The sequence below is a fragment of the Dasypus novemcinctus genome, chromosome X (genome assembly GCF_030445035.2).
Source record: "Dasypus novemcinctus isolate mDasNov1 chromosome X, mDasNov1.1.hap2, whole genome shotgun sequence".
Classification (NCBI taxonomy): domain Eukaryota; kingdom Metazoa; phylum Chordata; class Mammalia; order Cingulata; family Dasypodidae; genus Dasypus; species Dasypus novemcinctus.
This window is the reverse complement of record NC_080704.1, coordinates 65,407,473-65,427,351: the sequence shown is the minus strand read 5'-3', so window position 1 is coordinate 65,427,351 and position 19,879 is coordinate 65,407,473. Positions and strand designations below refer to the sequence as shown.

General features: G+C 38.9%; 1 protein-coding gene and 1 pseudogene across 1 annotated transcript; both read right to left on the bottom strand.

Moving 5' to 3' along the window:
• Positions 1 to 208: 208 nt before the first annotated feature.
• Positions 209 to 3,941, bottom strand: UBQLN2 (ubiquilin 2). Its single transcript, XM_012521620.3, has one exon. The coding sequence runs from the start codon at positions 3,218 to 3,220 to the stop codon at positions 1,346 to 1,348; it is 1,875 nt and encodes a 624-aa protein (XP_012377074.1). The 5' UTR covers positions 3,221 to 3,941; the 3' UTR covers positions 209 to 1,345.
• Positions 3,942 to 11,579: 7,638 nt separating this feature from the next.
• Positions 11,580 to 12,528, bottom strand: LOC101416914 (fructose-bisphosphate aldolase B pseudogene; annotated as a pseudogene).
• Positions 12,529 to 19,879: the final 7,351 nt, after the last annotated feature.

Here is a 19,879-nt window from a genome sequence, read left to right as displayed (position 1 = left end):
AGATAAACTACTGGCTCACAACTGCTAACCGTTTGGGGGGAAAAATTAGAATACCTAAGTCCATACATCAAAATAATTTGAGATGGAGCAAAAACATTTTATAAAACCACTAAAATTAGAGAAATAAATATAAGGTAAGATTTATATAATCTTGGGATTGGACAACCCTTCTAAAAATGATCCTAGCCCAGAAAGCAAAAAGAAAAGATTTATCCATTTTAATTTATTTTTTTTATTTTTTTAGTCATTTTTAATTTATTTTTCCCTGTGCACAAGAGAAATAACTGATAAAGTCAAAAGATACAGTTCTCTTTATACATAACAGTTAAAGTAGTTCAAACATCACATGACACTTTCAGTGAAAGTTACATTCCCAATTACAAATCAAAATGCATTAGGGTCTCTTTATGAGAGAAGCTGAAAAGGAAGCCTTAGATAAAAAGCACTTTTCTGGGCATTACTACATTGATCCTTCAGGCTGCATAAAGATTAAGGTCATTTACAGTCCATCTGTGAAAGTTACCACAATGTTACACTGTAAATTTTTTGTACAATTATATGTATACTTAGAGATAACCAGAATAAACATTTCTACTATATTTTAACTGAACTTGCCTAGCCAACATTTTCACTGAGTTTATCAAAAATGCTGTACGATTCTACAAGATTGGGAGACATACCTAGCTTCAGAAATACTTCGTATATTCTTTATTTTGGTTACACATATTCTGGTAAGAGAGTCTATTGTCATTTATCCAGAAGATGTACAGTTCCAACTGTGTTTACTGTACTGTGTACAAATATAGCAAAACAGTCACTGAGTTGTATCTTACAGCATTTTGCTAGCAAAAATACATGCCAAAGTCACAATAAGCAATATTGTACCACAAATTAGAGAGCATCAATAATTTGCTTCTGTTTTTATTCTACATTAAATTACGATCATAGGCTAATGCTTAAAATGCAAATAAACTGGACATCTGTAAGACAAAACTTGCTCACTCAACTGTGAAGGTTGATACTGTTTCCAAAAGTCACAATAAATGCAGAATAAAGAGAAGTGTTTGCATGCAACACTTTTGAGTGAAACAGCATTGATTCTCACCATTCAAAATAGAGAAGGGAAGGATGGAGGAGGGAAGGGGAAGAGGAAGGAGGAATGGGGGGAAGGGTAAGGAGGGAGGGAGGGAAAGAGGACTCCACCTTAAAAATGCATATTAGATTTATAGCTAGACAGATTTAAAAGAATCAAAATGAATGTAAAGCACGATTTTGTGTGTGTGTTAAAGATTTAAGAGCCATTATCAAAAATAAGATACCTTTTTTTTAAGGAACAGAAATGCAATTATGATGGCTGGGAGCCCAACAGCCTCTCAATGGCTGCATTGATGTCGCCTCCTGTTGCTATTAGGGCCTGCAAGTTTGCTTCTCGGTTTAAGAACCCCATTGCGTTGAGCTGTTCCAGTTGTTGCTGAAATCTGACTTCTGGATTCGGCAGCTGTGGAGGATTTGCTCCAGCCAGAGCCTGCACCATTTGCTGAATGAACTGTGGGTTGGGTCCAGATTCTGAAGTTGGACTCGTGGTTTCACTGGGTGCAGAGCTAGACACGGTTGACCCGATGGTGCCTGCAGAGCCGGCAGGGCCAGGAGGACCTGCAGGGCCAGTGGGTCCTATGGGCCCAATTGGTCCTATGGGGGTAAATGGGACAATGGGACCTATGGGACCTATGGGAGTAACTGGGCCTACAGGGCCAATGGCGGTTCCCAGCACCCCCACCCCCACACCTGGAGTGAAGCTTGGAATGAGGCCAGGTGCTTCGGTAGCTAATGTCTGTAGCCCCTGCTGGATCTGCATTAAAGCCTGCATTGCTCTGGGGTTAGACATGGCTGATAGTGTGTCTGGATTCTGCATTTGCTGCAGGAAAGCCGGGAGCTGAGGACGCATCTGCTCCTGCAGCTGAGGATTTCCTGTAAACAGTGGGTTGTTCAGCATCATCTGTGCAGCCAGATCTGGATTCTGGCTCAGAGACTGCATCATGCTTCTCATGTAGGGTGCAGACAGCATATTCTGGATCAGCTGGGGGTTTTCAGTTATCTGTTGCAGCAGATTCTGCATTCCTGGGGTACTGAAGACACTAGCAACATAATTGGCTGCAGCTACGGTGTTCCCAGCAGCATTGCTGGAGCTACTACCAGACCCACTGCCACTGCTGCTGGTGGTTGTGCTGGTGGTCGCAGAACTCTGGGTAGTCGGTGGTGGTGCCCATGGATTGGGCAGTGGATCTCGATTTTCTGTGCGGGAAGGCTGTGTACCTTCCCCAGAAGAACTGCTCCCCACTGAGGCAAAGGGATTACCTCCAAATTGCTCTTGTGCAGCATTCAGCATCGGTTCTTGAATGTCAGTGTACATGCGCCGTAGAGCATTGTAGCCACCTGGGATGCTTTCAAGATTGCTCAGAGCCAGGTCTTGATTTCTCATCATCTCTTGCATCATGGCTGGATTTCTGGCGATTTCGAGAGTCTGCCTCATTATATCAGGGTTGTTGAGCAGGTGACTGATTTCTGGATTTCTTTGAATCAACTGTTGCATCTGTGGATTGGCCATAATGAGCTGCCTCATCAGATCGGGATTGGAAAGCATGCTCTGAACAAAGGGATTTTCCATTATTTGGATCATCATCTCAGGACTGGACATGAGTTGCTGCTGCATCTGGCTCTGGAGCTCAGAAAAGCTGGTTGAGCTCAAACCCAGGCTGCTAAGGCCTGCAAGCCCTCCCAGGTTCCCCAATCCAAACGGGTTGCTATTTGTAGAAATCGGTGTGGAATTACTCCTGGGAGTCGACGCTGTGGTAATATTAGTTCCCGCGGCATTGCTAGGCTGCGTGGACTGGCCCTGAGGTCGGTTCTGGCTTTTGATGACAAGGTGAACAGTTAGTCCATCATGGATGCCGTGCTGGATCAAGGTATCTTGATCTTTTAATATTTTTCCGGCAAAAATCAGCACTAGCTGATCGGTTTGGGACTTGAAGCGTTTCGAAATCGCTTCTTTAAACTGCTGGACCGAGCTATTCTCGGGCACTGCGAACTCCTCTTTCTCTTTGGGAGTTTTCACAGTGACTTTTATGATTTTTGGCTCAGGCGGGGCAGCAGTCGGGCCTTGGGTCGCTGCTGGGCCGCGGGAGGGGCGCGGAGGGCCGCTGTTCTCGCCGTTTTCCGCCATGGCGGCCGCGGTGACGCAGGCGGGCTGGGAAGGCGCGGGCGGGCAAGAGAGCGAGGGAAGGAGCAAGGAAGGAGGCGCCGCCGCAACGGGCAGGGCAAGGCAGGGAGCGCGGAGCACGATACCTCTGTGATGAAAATTGCGTCCTTAGGGTCTTGGTCCTCTGGTAGTAAGACAGCTCGGCGTAGGCCAGGGGCCGAGGTCTCCGCGCTCAGCGTTCTGGGCCTCCGCCGCCGCCTCCGCGGTGTGATACGGCCGCGAGCACTCCCAGCAACTCCCGCAGCCGCTCCGCCCGCTCCTCCCCGCCCCTTCTCCTCCCCCAGTTCTGCGACCTCCTCCCCGCCCCCTCTGTGACGCGGCGCCAGACCCAGATTGATAGATTTGACACGGTCTTAATTAAAAACTTCTGTACTGAGAAGAAAAGAAGGAAGGAGGGAGAGAAAGAGAAAGAAAAATGGAAAAAAACACACAAGAGTAGCAGGGAACGAGGTAGGACAGGGACCGAGCCTCTGTAAACGGCATTGAAAAACCAGTGGAAAATATTTATTACCAGTCTATAAATCAGTGAAAAGGTGAAGAGCCTGAATCGAACCTATCCTGTGTAAAAGACGAAAAACGACAAAGAACCCTCACAAAGCAAAAAGGAAAAAAAGGAATATCCCCAAAGGGGGCAGGGGAAAAGACAGCGCAGACGGGAGCTTTTGTACAAAAGAAGTGCAAATGGCCAATCAGCCAATAAAAGGATGATCAAACTCACTAGCAATGAAAAAAATTCAAATTAAAATAGTGAGATTCCATTTTTGGCCTAGCTTGTTGGCAAAGATGGAAAATAGTGAAAAACCTTCGGCAGGTACCTATGAAAATGCATTCTTATCCTAGTTGTTATAATCATCCCCATAAAGCAATTTGAAAATATATATTAACATTATAAATGTTTCCACTCTTACTTAGAAATGTCTTATCCAGAGACCTCACCTGAGAAAATAATCAGATAGTGATGCAAAATATATATGTACAAAATATATATCACTGCAACATTTTAAAAGTAGTATTTAAAAAAGACAAGTATCTGTTTACACAGTATTGATCAATTATATTATGCTATTCCCATACAATAAAATATGACATACACTGTGTTGAAAGATGTGTGGTTAATTTATATGACATAAAGAAACTTTAGAGTATACACGAAATAAACAGTAGTTACAGGAAATTCACAGTACTTTTATTTTTACTTTATGTATTTTTGTACAGTTAGAAATTTTGCAAGTAGATCTATTTTAATAAAAATTCAATAAAGACATTTTTATTTTAAACTAATTTTGAACACTTTGTGTAATGTAAACTATAGGTGTAAAAATTCCAGACACCATACACCAATGTTAGTGGTGGTTACTACTGAGTGCTGAAATTATTAATAATTCTTATTTTGTTTTTATAAGATTTTGAATTTTTTGATGATTTTTAAAAGTATGCATTGCGTTTGTAATTTTTTAAAAAACCAGACATTTATTTTGGGAGGAAATTATGGGTAGAATTTGACAGGCACACAGTAGTGGCAGACATTAACATATGTACCAAATTCTTTTATGGATGAAGTAGGATAAATAAATAGAGATGTAGTAATGTTGAGAAAGAATACTTGAATAATAGAAGAAAATAAATCATTTTCAATTTATGGATAAATTTATAATTTTGGTTTGCACCATACAGAAAATACTAATTTCCTCTAACATTCAGGGAATATTTAACATAATTTAAAATGTCATTAATCCACAAATACTTTAATAAATCTCAAGAATAAGAAAAAAATATATGGGTACCTAATGTCCATCAATAGGGGAATGGGGATTAATATATTATGAATAACATGATTAACAGAATATACAAGGTAAAATGAATGATCTCAAGAACCTTAATTAGTACACAGAAAACAAAATCTATAGTTTTATAGATGCATTCATTTATATGTGAAGCTATTAGAAATATACTGGAATGAGTCATAACAAATTTGCACCAATGGCCACTCCTGAGGGACAGGAAATGGCATAAGACTTAGATGGTGATGAAAGGGAACTTGAATTCTATCTGTAAAAGGGTAGCTTCATTTTAAAAAAAAAATGCAAACAAATAAGGCAAAATATCAACAATAGCTAGTTCTGGGTAAAGGGAATGTGAGTATTTCTTGTAATACGGCTTGTATCCTTTTGTATTTTTAAATTTCTGAAAAAAAAAATCATAGGCCACTTTCTTTGATTCTAATGAATAAAACTAATGTGAACGAAAAAATCAACTTGAAAATTAAAACACTCTTGGAACAAAGTGCAAATCCAAGGTCTTATTAGAGTGAATTTAGAAAATGAGAAAAATATGTATCACAATTAAGATGGGATTTCCGTAAGTGTGATCTGAGGCTCTTATTAAAATGCCAATTTCTAAACCTACTGAAATAGTGATATCCAGGCATCTGCATTCTTAATAAGGTTCTGTTTAAGAATATTTGATATATGGGATATTAAGTGAATGAACTCAGAATCAAATTTATACACTCAAAGACCTTACATCCCAAACAATAAAAACTGAAAATAAAATAATTAAGTATTCAAATAAAGAAGTTTAGGGAAACGGACTTTGGCCCAGTGGTTAGGGCGTCTGTCTACCACATGGGAGGCACGCGGTTCAAGCCCCGGGCCTCCTTGACCCGTGTGGAGCTGGCCCATGCGCAGTGTTGATGCGCGCAAGGAGTGCCGTGCCACACAGGGGTGTCCCCCGCGTAGGGGAGCCCCACGTGCAAGGAGTGCACCCATAAGGAGAGCCGCCCAGCGCAAAGGAGGGAGCAGCCTGCTGAAGAATGGCGCCGCCCACACTTCCCGTGCCGCTGACGACAACAGAAGCGGACAAAGAAACAAGACGCAGCAAAAAGACACAGAAGACAGACAACCGGGGGAGGGGAGGGGAATTAAATAAATAAAAATAAATCTTTAAAAAAATAAAAGAAGTTTAAAAATAAATAACAGGAAAAAAAGGAGGAAAACAAGGTGTCAGTAACAAAATGGTAAAAGCAAATATTGATGAATTAGCACCAGAAAAAGTAAAATTTGTTTAAGTAAATATAAAACCTTCTTTGAAAAAAACAAGTCAGACAGATAAACCATTATTAGTTGAGAGATTCTCTTAGTTCGTAATTCCTTCACCAAATAATGCAGCAAAAGCAGACTGGTTCCCTCCCCAAAACTGCTCATAACATGCACAATTCTCTGACTTCTGTTTACTCTTATAAATCACATGATTTTTTGCACTTTATTCCAAAATATAGCCATTTATCCATTTAATGATTTATATTAATTATGATGAAATAAAATTAACATTCCATAGTTGAATGAATATGTCTTAGTGAGATGCATAACATTAGTTAGCTGATACTTAAGGAAAGAACAACAAGAAAAATAAAAACTTGGATTGCATGAGTAGCCATAGATGAAGGGGATGTTTTTGAAAATTGTGAGGAAATACTCTGTACAAGTCTTTGCTAATAAGAAAGAAAAACTGATTGTTTTCTAGGAAAATAACATGACCCAAATATATTTAAGAAGTAGAAAATCTGGACAGACCATGTAAGAAACATGTAAGAAAATGAGTAAATAGCTTAATAATTAACTATTTAAAAATCAGGTTTCTCATTCAAAATGGTGGCTGAGTTTTATGCTTTTCCTACCTCTCCTTACCCAAATCTCACTAAAATGACAGAAATGACATGAGAAAAAAATAATAATTAACTTTGTTGGAAAGCTAAAAAGAGAGTCATACATTGCTCTTCATGTTAAATATCAAAATAGGCAGCAGAATTGGCCCAGTGGTACCACATGGGAGGTATGCAGTTCAAACCCCCGGCCTCCTTAACCCGTGTGGAGCTGGCCCACTTGCAGTGCTGATGCGGCACAAGGAGTACCTTGCAATGCAAGGGTGTCCCCCACGTAGGGGAACCCCATGCACAAGGAGAGCCGCCCAGCGCGAGAGAAAGTGCAGCCTGCCCAGGAATGGTGCTGCACACAGGGAGAGCTGACACAGCAAGATGACGCAACAAAAAAAAGAAACACAGATTCCTGGTGCCGCTGATAATGATAGAAGCGGTCACAGAAGAACACGCTGCAAATGGACACAGAGAGCAGACAAGTGGGGGGGGGGTAATAAATAAATAAAAATAAATCTTTAAAAAAAAAGAAACACAGATTCCCAGGCCGCTGACAACAACAGAAGTAGACAAAGAAGATGCAGCAAACAGACACAGAGAACAGACAACTGGGGTGGGGGGGAAGGGGAGAGAAAAAAAAACAAAATAAATTTTAGATGAAAAATGAAATCATAGAATTCGCAGAAAATATTAAGATAAATACATTTATAATCTAGTAATGGTGATGATTTTTCTAAAATAAAGAAAAACAATAAATGAAAGGATTGATGAATTTGACCAAGTGAGAATTTTAAAACTTCTATATGTCAAAAGTATAATAGAAATTTAAAAGTTTAAGACAAAGTAAAAAAAAATGTTGCAAGGTATATATACATAAAGCATGAGGGTTTGAAAGCCTTAATATACACACACTTTTTATAAATGAATAAAAATTTGAAAACCCCAAGGGAAAAATAGACAAAAAATATCAACTAGCATCTTACAAAAGAAAATAAAAAGGCAAAAAAGGGAGAAAAGAAAAAAGGAAGGAAAGAAAGGAAAGAGGGAAGAAGAAAGGAAGGAAGGGATAGAAGGAGGGAGGGAGGGAGGAAGGAGAAAGAAGAAGAAGGGAAATATTTTCTTTAAATTAAAAAAATGCTAATTACAGAAACTGTGAAATATTTTCTGTTTATAAAATTGATGACTGATATAATATCCAAACTTGACATAGTAGATCCATACTGTTTAGATTCAAATCCTTGTTCCATCACTTCCACCTATTAGTTACATGACATTGGAAAGTAACAATCTCTGTCCCTCAGTATTCATCATCTGTGAAATGAAGGGCTGTTTTGAAAATCAAGTAAGTTAACATATGTCAATCACTTAGACCAATTTTTAAAAGAGTTCATAGTAAGCACCATTGTTGTGGGAAGCTGGCTTACCTGTTCCCTGTTTGTTGCTTCCTGTTATTGTAGATGTTGCCTTATTGTAGATATTGCAGTTGCTTCCTGTTATTATAGATTATGTTGCAGTTCTGATAGCAAACAGCTGATTGTTAGTTTCTAAATACATAAGATGTGGAAACTAGATTTGAGGCTCTCAGTTCCAGAAGCTGTGAGTCCCCTTGTCCCATCTTTATCTCATCTCTTGTGTCTCTCTCTTTGTCCTTTATTTCATAAACTTCTGCATCGCCTTCCCTTCGAGGCAACCAATTGCTTACTTAACATAGCACACCATATGATGATAATGATAATAATATTATTATAGGAAATAGATACTTCATTCTTGGCTGGTTACGTAGTAGTTACAACTTATCTGAAGGGCAATTTACTAATAAACAGCAAAAGGTTAGTTAATAAAATGTGCAGACAGTTTCAATGAGCAATTCATCTTTTAGGAATTTATTCTAAGAAGTAATTAAGGAACTGTAATCATTTACTAAAAGTGTTTGCATTGCAGCAATGTTTATAACAGGAATAACATTAAAAATATTACTACTGGCAGGAAAAAGGAGATTGGTTAAACACATTATAGTGTAACCATTTTATGGTGTTCCATGGAAATGATAGTGTAGAAATGTATTTATTGACCTTGGAAAAAGAATACTGCTAGAAAAACAGTAGAAAAATAATCCATAGAATAAAATCCCGTTTTGTGTGTGCAAATACATGGATAAGAATATAGATAAACATGTGCCCACAGTGATAAAACTATTCTTAGAGAGTAAATTTAGACTTAGAGACAGTATTCTGTATTATGAACTATTAAGTCAGCTCAGTAAAAATTATTATGAGTAAATGTGTTACTGGTACCAGGAGAAAGATATACATTGTGATAGTGGAAAAATCCTTGCTCTTGAGATCTGGAATTGACTGTAATAATTAAATGTTGTATCTACAGAACCTGAAGGAAAAGTCCATTGATTGTTCCCCATAGATTAAAATAATCTATGAAAATAGATTATGTGATTTTTAGCATAATATTTGGAACAAGTGCAAAGAAGAAAGAAAATACTATAATAAACATATGTCCACTCCCATCGTATTTGAAAGGCTGTTAGTGCTTATATATAATTATTTTTAAAAGGGGAAAAGACTTGTTACCAACAATTAATATTCATTTATGGATAAACAAACTAATAAAAATGCTGTTTTGGATTGAATTGTGGCCTCCCTATCCATCTTTGAAGATGCTATTAGTTAAGATGAGGCCCATTTGCATTAGGGTGGGCCCTATTTCATATGACCAGTCATATGACTGGTGTGTTTAGAAGAGGGAATTGAACACAGTGAAACAGCAGTGAATGTCATATGACAACTAAGCCAGAGAATGAATTGGATTGCTGGCAAGCCACCACCAGAATCCTGGAAATGGGCATGGAACAGATCATCCCCTACAGATTTAAGAGAAAGCAAGACTCTGCTGACACCATGATTTCAGACATCTAGCCTACAGAACTGTGAGATAATACATTTCTGTTGTTTTAAGTCACTCAGTTTTTGGTACTTTGTTGTGGTAGCCCTAAGAAATGAAGATCACCCCCAAATGAATTTTCCAATTATATTTTACTTTTTATATTTACCAAAGCCAGTAATATATTTATATCTTTTGGCCAATTTTGTAGTAACAGTAATTGTAATCGTAACTTAATACAGAACAATATTTAACCCTTGAAACCAAGATAGATGGTGGCAGTTTGGCAGTGTACAGGGGTGATGGGGTGCAGCAATGTGAATGTGGGGGACTATGAGTGTGAGTGGGGTTGGGGGAATGGGTTGGGCCACCCATGGAGCTGAGGGAGGACTTCAGGAAGTACAGGTAAACTCTGGAGAAGAGGAAGACTGCAGTTGAGAATCCAATTGTGGGAGTGGTTTTTTAGTATCTATGACAGGAGAGGCTCACTGGTGCAGGGGTCATTGATGAGAGGATGTGTGGGAAAGGATACATTTGGGGCATGCCTCTATGGAATACAAATGTGTTCATGGTGTCATAGGGTATTATCTCAGTGGGTGGAGGCCCACACAATAACCAACAAAATATTAAACTCCCATCCTAGGGAGTCCTGCTACATTTTCAGATCGTGGCAAAAATCTTGAGCGTCTATAGGTAGTGCCTAATAAAGGGAAAATAGACAAATATGACATGCTTATGATATTAATGCTCATACTTATGAACCTTATTCTTATAAAATTGAAATTTAGCCTAATAATAACTATTGCCTAAGAGTTACGTCCTGAAAACCTCTTGTTACTCAAATATGGCCTCTCTCTCTAAGTCAAACTCAGCAGATAAACTCACTACTCCCCGTGCCCGCCCCCCACCCCCCCCCCCCCCCCGGCATGGGACATGACTCCTGAGGATGAACCTCCCTGACACTGAGTAATTAATACCAAGTGCCAACCAGCAATGCATTTGGAAAAAGTCTTTGTCCCAAAGGGGTAAACCTGAAATACAAAAGAGTTTTTATGGCTAAGAGATTTCAAAGTGAGTCAGGAGGGTATTCCAGAGGTTACACTAATGCATGTCTCAGGCAGATATCACTAACTGACATAATAAGTAAAACTGAAACAGGGGTGCTCCTGAGGACTCTAGAGACATCTGGACACTATAGGCAAGTCACACAACCCCATCAAATCAGTACCCCATTGCTGGGCCTTACCTTGGAATATATGATAATCTACTTCCCCAATGTAACAGAGTTAGACTCATTTATATTTCCCTACACATGATTCTTTTCTTTTTTTTAAAAAAAAAGAATTTATAGATTACTTTATTTCTTTTTGGTTACAGCGGACTCCTTCATAACCTACTACTGCTAAGATTGTTTAATAAGATGCACTTCTTTGCACTTTACTTTCAAGGTGTTTTTTTCGGGGTTGTGATTTGGATGGAGACCAGATTTCATTTTAAAATCTACTCTTTTCTTCAGGTGACTCAGGGGAGTGGGGAGATGGAAGTATTGCAAGGAAGTCATTTTGTGAAAATTTGTCAGATCCTTGATATTTGTACTTCTATACTTGAAGTACTAATTTATTTTTTCCTTCCATTTAAGAATTTAACAGGTAATGTGTTTCCAGTTGTTCCATCTAATTTTGTCTAATTTCCAGGTTTGGGCAAAAGGTTATTCCTTCTCAACCCTCCTTCCAAGACACCCAGAAGAGCTAGTGCAAAGCTGGTTGGTGCAAGGTCCTAGTGTGTGTAGCTGGTGGTGAAGAGAGACTGGATGGAGGCTGTAGCAGAAGAACTCATGTGAATGTACTGTCTTTTGGCTGTCTGGCATTAGGCATGGCCTGCTTCATAAAAGTCTCCTGGGTTGTTTCTTGTTTGCAGACTTGACTTTGCAGGCAGCAAGTGCATTGGTTGGCATAAGAGAAACTTAGTTTCCAGGGTCTTAGTAGAAGGCAAAGGTTGATAGCATTGAGGTTGAGAGTGGCATCTTTTTTACTCATGCCAATAGACAAAAAGCAGATGGCTGAAATAATTGCAGGAATGGTGCAGTGGAGAGCTGTGGTGGTTGCCATTAGCCACTTGCTCTGGAGTATACATCTTGGAGCAGGCATGTCCAGAAGTCACCATGTTGGGCTTTAGCAGGTGCTTTCCAGGTAAACACAATTGTCATTCAGGGCCTTGTGGAAAGCAGCCAGGACAATCTTAGTAACATATTGGCAGTAATCCATGTCATGGTCCCCATCAGGAATGACCACTAGTTGAACAATGGATACCAATCCATTTTCCTAGTAGATGCTGGGGTAGTGGGCCAGAGTGTAGGCATTTTCTTGGATATCAAAGTTGAATGGACACTGGTCAGCAATCCTCAGCACAGCATGCCACTTTCCAAAGGTAGCACCATCCTTCTTGTACTGAGTACAGTGCTCAGAGAGGCAGTAAAGCCATTGAACAGTAGTTTCTTTGTGCCTGCAAGAGGAGCAGTTGCTTGGTCTAACTTGATTCCCACCATGATTCCCTTTTCCTTGAGGATGTTTCTGAACAGCTTTTCCTGGCTGTCCTTCTGGTAGAGGATCTGGTGGAAAAGGTACAATGATGTAGCCTGGTTGCTGCTAAATAAGATGGATACAGTATTAAATGAAAGAGATGAATGGAAGACTTCAAATTTGAACTTAAGTGCCACATGAATCATGTGAAAGATTCTATGTGATCCATGAAAGAAAATCTTGTTTTGTACAGCCACAGACTTGAGATCTCTGAAAACCAGATCCAGAGTTTAATTGTGTGAGTAGCAGAAATACATTGGAATCTAAAATCTCAACCTCATATGATATCTACTATTAAAGGGAAGGCATAGACTGGAAAGGAATGGGATCCTGAAAATTGGAATGGAGACTTATGGATAGATAATGATAGCAGTGGAGATTGAATCTTTGTAAAATAAACCTGTAATGGTCTGGCCTGATGACACACCTTCCCAACATTCATGTGAGCCTTAAGAAACACATTATTTTCCATTTTTATTTTATTTTATAAAGATATTTAGATTATATAAATGTCACATAAAAATGTAGGGGATTCCCATATGCCCCACTCCCGATACCACACCTCACACATTAACAATATCCTACATTAGTGAGGTCCCTTCATTGCAATAGATGAACACATTTTGGAGCATTGCCACTATGTGTGGATTAAAGTTTTTATTTCAGTTTACACTCTCTTGCACACAATTCTGTAGGTTATGATAAGATTTATAATGGCCTGTATCTGTCATTGCAATGTCATTTAGAACAATCCACAAGTCTCAAAAATGACTCTATATTACTCCTATTTTTCCCTCTCCTTGCCCTCAGAAACTCCAGTGGCCACTGCTTCCACACTGATGATATTTCTTCCATTGCTTGAATCGCAATAAGTCTACAGAAGAATACCAGTAAGCCTACTTTAGTCCATTGTTCATTCCACAATCCTAAGGATTCTAGGATGGTGATGTCCACTCCAATTCTAATTGAGAGGGAGCCATGATCCCTTAGGGATGATGAATCAGACTCTCTTGTTTGCAGTTGTATACTCTCTCAGTTCCTTGGTATGGTAGTTGTCCATCATCAGTTACATGTTAGTTTTCCTGGGTGAGAACAATGAAATAGATAGTAGGTGTTGCAACTCCAATGAGATTCATGGCCCAGTTGGCAAATATTTAAGTCTCTTGGATATACACCTACCAAATCTAGTACTAATTATAGGTTCAAATAAAAGGACAAAAGAGCCATGTGTACGGAAACAACAACTGAGTCCAACTCTGTCACTCTGGGGAGCATAAATTCCCAAGTAGGGTCCACTGGCAGGGCACCAAACTCCTGAGCTATCTGCCCTGACTATAACGTCTGGGTGTCTCCAGAGCCCTGAGGAGCCCCGTTATTTGGGATAGTATCTACTTTGGCAGTCAAAGATCCTCCTGAGACATGTATAAGCATAACCTCTGGAAATGACCTTCAAACACACTTTGAAATCTGTTATCCTAAACTCATCTGTCTTTAACTTTTCCCCCTTTTGGTCAAGGTCCTTTCCCAGTTGCATTGCTAGTTGGTGCTTAGCAGTAATCCCTCGATGCCAGGGTTGCTCATCCCTGGGAGCCATGTCTCATGCTGGGGGGGAAGGTAATGTATTTTTATGCTGAGCTCAGCTTCTAGAGAAAACAGATTTGAACAACAAGGAGACTCCCAGGAGGCAAATCATAGGCACCCTACAAAAGTAGGCTAAGTCTCCATTTCAAGAGTAAAGTTTCATAAGCATGATCATCATTATGAAGGGCCTGTCAATGGTCCTGCACTAGTCATTGTCCCTGCACTCAGAGGATTCTTGCTGATTAGAGAATGAGGCAAGGCTCCCCATGATAGGAATTTGATATTCCTTTTGTTATTTTGTGAATATCCACCCACCATGAAAATGCCCCATGAACATTTGAACACATTCATATGCCATATATGTATGCTCAGGTGAACTTCCTCCCATGTATCCCCTTTCACTGACACTCTGCACCAATGATCCTCCCCTGCCACAGTTGTAACAGTTGTAACTATGATTCACAACTTCTTCAAAACTGAAGCCAATAAAATAGCCAAATACAATTAATAAAAAATTAATAATAATGATAGTTTTAAAAATAAGAAATAAAATACAAAAAAAAATTTTAAAAATAAAAATTTGGGATAATAAAAATAATGAAAATATATTAAATTTTTTGACAGTTTCCTTTTCATCACTATAAGATCTGTTGCCCTATATGTACAGTGACCTTGTCTTCCATTTATTCCTCCAGTGTCTTACTTTTTATTTTTATTTTGTCCTCAAAGAAGTTTTAGATTACAGAAAAGTCATGTACTGAATACAGAGGACTCCCAAGTACCCAACATCATCCCACTTTTCCTCCTTCCCCTATTAATAACATTGTATATGTGGATGGTACATTTATTACAACTGATATATAGATATTGAAACATAGCTACCAAACATGGTCAACGGTTTATGTTATGGTTTACATTTTGTACCATACACTTTATACACTTTGATGCAATTTAACATGGCTTGTATCCATCATAGCAAGATCATGTAGAACACTTCCATCTCGCCCAAAATGCCCCCCTGTTCCATGTATTCTATTCCTCCCTCCCCCTCATCTCAGAACCCATGGTAAACATCAGGTTTCACTCTTTGAAGGAAAAAAATCATAGTTACTTGCAACAACACTGAGGTTTTGACATACTTGTCTGCCATCCCCAATTAGGCACCACCCATGTCCTTGAAAACCTCCTGCCCCTCTATTTGAGGACATAAAGGGTCTCCCCAGGACTGGAGTCCACCACCTTCCTGCTCATTATGTGGGTCTCCAACCACTGATACACCACACTATGGCAAGATGAACACACTCCCTTGAAGTCTGCCCCAGGTGTGCCCTGTCCTGAATGCCCCCCCAATCCAACACCCTAAACCACCAACATTCAATTGCCATTTGCCAAAACACCATTCCAAATATTGTAGTTTCAACCATGTACCCACCCATCCCCAGTGTTCACTTGCTCCTTTCTCCAAAACTGCCCCCATTTCCATGGACTACCCAACCCACCCTCCCCACTCCACCCCCCTGAAAAATCAGCACTCCCTAACCTAAAAGTGTCATTACATCATTGTCATGCCCTTCCACTGTGCAGCTACACACTTCCACCTTATCATAGATTTTGCTAATATGGGCATTGGCTGACAACCTTCTTCTCCCTAATTCCTGTAAACCTATCTTCCAGACTCTAACTCTGTGTGTCTGCTCAATTTGCTTCATTCATGTCAGTGAGGTCGAATAATATTAGTCCTTCCCTACCTGACTTGCTTCACTCAACATCAGGTCCTCAAGATTCATCCATGTTATCCTGTGTATTAATACTGTATTCCTTCTTACAGCTGAGTAATATTCCATGGTAAATATATTCCACAATTGGTTTATCCATTCATCTGTTGAAGGGAATTTGGGATGACTCCAAGTTTTAGCAATAGTGAATAATGCCATGATGAACATTGGTGTGTATATATCTGTTCATGTCCTTGCTTTCAGCTCTTTTGGGTATATACCCAGCAGTGGAATTGATGGATCATATGGCAGCTCTACAGTCAGTTTTCTGAGGAAGAACCAAACTGTCCTACACAGTGTCTGCATCATTCTACATTTCCACCAGCAGTGGATGAGGGTTCTCTTTCCTTCATGTCCTCTCCAACACTTGTAGTCCTTAGTTTTTTTTTTAATAGCCACCAGTCCGATGGCTGTAAGATGATATCTCATTGTAGCTTTGATTTGCATTTCCCTAATAGCTACTAATGTTGAGCACATTTCATGTGCTATTTAGCCACTTGCATTTCTCCTGTGGAGAAGTGTCTGTTCAAATCACTTGCACATTTTAAAAAATGTGTTGATTATCTTTTTATTTTTGAGGTATAGGTTTTGTTTAATATATGCTAGATATTTGGACCCTATCAGATATATGGTTACCAAATATTTTCTCCAATCAAGTAGGTTGCCTTTTCACTTTCTTGACATAATCTTTTGAGGTGCAAAAGTTTTTAATTTTGAGGAGGTCCCATTTGTCTATTTTTTCTTTCATTGTTTGTGCTTTGGGTATAATGTTCATGAAAACAATTCTTACTATAAGATCCAGTAGATGCTTCCCTACATTATCTTCCAAGGTCTTTATGATCTTGGCTCTTATATTTAGATGTTTGATCCATATGGAGTTAATTTTTTTATAAGTTGTTAGAGGGTGTTCGTCTCTCATTCTTTTGGATATTGAAATCCAGTTTTCCAAGCACCATTTGTTGAAGAGGCCAGTCTCTCCTAGTTGAATGGGCTGGGTGGCCTTGCAAATATCAATTGACTTTATATGTGACAATCTATATCAGAACTCTCATTTCAGTTCTGATGGTCAGTATGCCTATCCTTTTGCAAATACCATGCAGTTTTGACCACTGTAGTTTTGTAGTATGTTCTATTATTTTTCCTCCCCCCCACCCTGCTGGGTTTTTTTTTTGTAGTGTACATAAACTGTATGATCTTCTGTGTCTGTTTCTCTTTTGTCTTCTCATTTTTTCCTGTAGGATTCACTGGGATTCGACCCAGGGGACCTCTGATGTGGAGAGCAGTTTCCTGTCACTTGTGCCACCTCAGTTCCTGATTTCTGTTGCATCTTGCCTTGACTCTCCCCTTTGTCTCTTTTTGTTGTGTCATCATCTTGCTGCATGGCTCATTGTGATTTTTGCACATTGATTTTATAACCTGCAACTTTAGTAAACTCACTTATAAGCTTTAGATGCTTTGTTGTAGAATTCTCAGGGGTCTCTATGTATTGGATCATGTCATCTGCAAACAGTGAAATTTTGACTTCTTCCTTTCCAATTTGGATGCCTTTTATATTTGATTCTTGCCTAAGTGCTCGAGCAAGTCCTTCTATATGACCTTGTTAAATAGAAGCAGTAAAAGTGGGTATTGTCTTCTTGCTGATCTTAGAGGGAAAGCTTTTAGGATTTCACCATTGAATATGATGTTAGCTGTGGTTTTTTCATATATACCCTTTATCATGTTGAGGAAGTTTCCTTCTATTCCCACCTTTTGTAGTGTTTTTATCAGGAAAGTTTGCTGTATATTGTTGAATGCTTTTTCTGCATCTATAGAGATGATCATGTGGGTTTTACTTTTGATTTATGTGGTGTATTACACTGATTGGTTTTCTTATATTGACCATCCTTCCATACCAGGGATGAAACTCACTGTTCATGGTATATAATTCATTTGATGTATTGTTGAATATGGTTAGCATCAAGGGTCATTATAGAGATTGGTCTACACTTTTCTTTTCTTGTGGCATGTTTGTTTGGCTTTGGTATTAGGGTGATGTTGGCATCATGGAATGAGTTAGGCAATGTTCCCTCTACTTCTATTTTTGAAGGAATTAAAGTAGGATTGGTGTTAGTTCATTGTGGAATATTTAGTAGAATTCACCTGTGAATTCATCTCATCCTGGGCTCTTCTTATTTGGGAGGCTTTTGATGACTAATTCTCTTTATTTGGAAATGGTCTATTGAGTTTATCAATTTCTTCTTTTGATGTGTAGGCTGCGTATGTGTTTCCAGGAATTTGGCCATTTCCTCTAAATTATCCATCTTGTTGGCATATAATTTTTCAAAGTATCCTTGTATGATATTTTATTTCTGTGGGGTCAATAGCGATATCCCCTTCCTTGTTTCTTATTTTATGTATTTGCATGTTATCTCTTTTTATGCCTGTTAGTCTAAGGTTTTTTCAATTTTAATCTTCTCAAGAACCAGATTTTGGTTTTATTTTTTCTCTTGCTTTCTTATTTTGAATTTCATTTAGCTCTGCTCTAATCATTCTTATTTCTTTTTTATACTTCCTCTGGATTTAGTTTGTTGCTCTTTATCTAGTATTTTCTTTGATTTTAGCTCTTACTTCTTTTTTAATATAGGCATTTATGGTTATGAATTTCCCTCTCAATACTGCTTTTGCTGCATCCCATAGGTTTTGATATGGTTTGTTGTAATTTTCATTTGTTTCAAGGTAGGTATTGATTTATTTTGAGATTTCCTCCATGACCCACTGTTTGTCTATCAGTGTTTGGTTTAACTTCCAAATTTTTGTGCCTAATTTGGTTCTCTGCCTCTTAATGATTTACAGTTTCATTCCACTGTGGTCAGAGAAATTACTTTGTATAATTTCAGTCTTTCTGTATTCATTGAGAATTGTTCTGCTGCCTTGCCTGTCATCTCTCCTGAAAATGATCCATGTGCACTCAGGTAGAATTTATATCCCACTGTATTGTGTTGTAATATTCTGTATATGTCTATTATGTCCAGGTCTCTAATGTATTATTCAAGGTCTTTGTGTCTTTATTATGTGTTTAGATGTTCTGTTTAATGGTGACAGTGGTGTATTAATTTTCCCCAATATAATTGTTGAGGCATCTAGTTCTTCACTTAGTTTTTCCAGTGTTTGCTTCATGTATTTCATGATACCCTCAGTATGTGCATAAATGTTTATGAATATTCTTTCTTCTTGAAAGATTACCATTTTTATTAATATATAGTGTCCTCCTTTGTCTCTTACAATAATTTTGCATTTATGTCTATTTTGCCTGATATTAGTATAGCTACTACTGCCCTTTTTTGGTTATTGTTTGCTTATAAAATTGCTTTCCAACCATTCACTTTCAGCCTCCTTGACCCCTGGGTCTAGGGAGGGTTTCTTGTAGACAGAGTATAGATGGGTCATAGTTCTTTTTTTTTTTTTTGTCTTTTTATAATTTTTAAAAATTTTTAAAATTATTTTATTCATTTTTTAAAAATATTACATTCAAAAAATATGAGGTCCCATTCATCCCCACCGCCCCCACCCCACCACTTCCCCCACAGCAACACTCTCTCCCATCATCATGACACATCCATGGCATTTGGTAAGTACATCTCTGGGCATTGCTGCACCTCATGGTCAATGGTTCACATCATAGCCCATACTCTCCCACGTTCCATCCAGTGGGCCCTGGGAGGATGTACAATGTCCGGTAATTGTCCGTGAAGTACCACCCAGGAAAAATCCAAGTCCCGAAAACGCCTCCACATCTCATCTCTTCCTCCCATTCCCCGCACCCAGCAGCCACCATGGCCATAATTCCCACACCAGTGCCACATTTTCTCTGTGGACCTTGGATTGGTTGTGCCATTGCACATCTATGTCAAGAGGAGGCTTAGATTCCACATGGATACTGGATGCAATCCTCCGCTTTCAGTTGTAGGCACTCTAGGCTCCATGGTGTGGTGGTTGACATTCTTCAACTCCATGAGAGCTGAGTGGGGTAAGTCCAATAAATCAGAGTGTAGGAGTTGAAGTCTGTTGAGGCTCAGGGCCTGGCTATCATATTATCAGTCCAGAGATTCAAATCCCCTAGATATATCTTAAACCCCAACACCAACTACAAGTCCAGTAAAGT

Bases quoted from the DNA above. Each gene is read 5' to 3' on its own strand.
- UBQLN2 (XM_012521620.3), bottom strand. From the start codon at position 3,220: ATGGCGGAAAACGGCGAGAACAGCGGCCCTCCGCGCCCCTCCCGCGGC.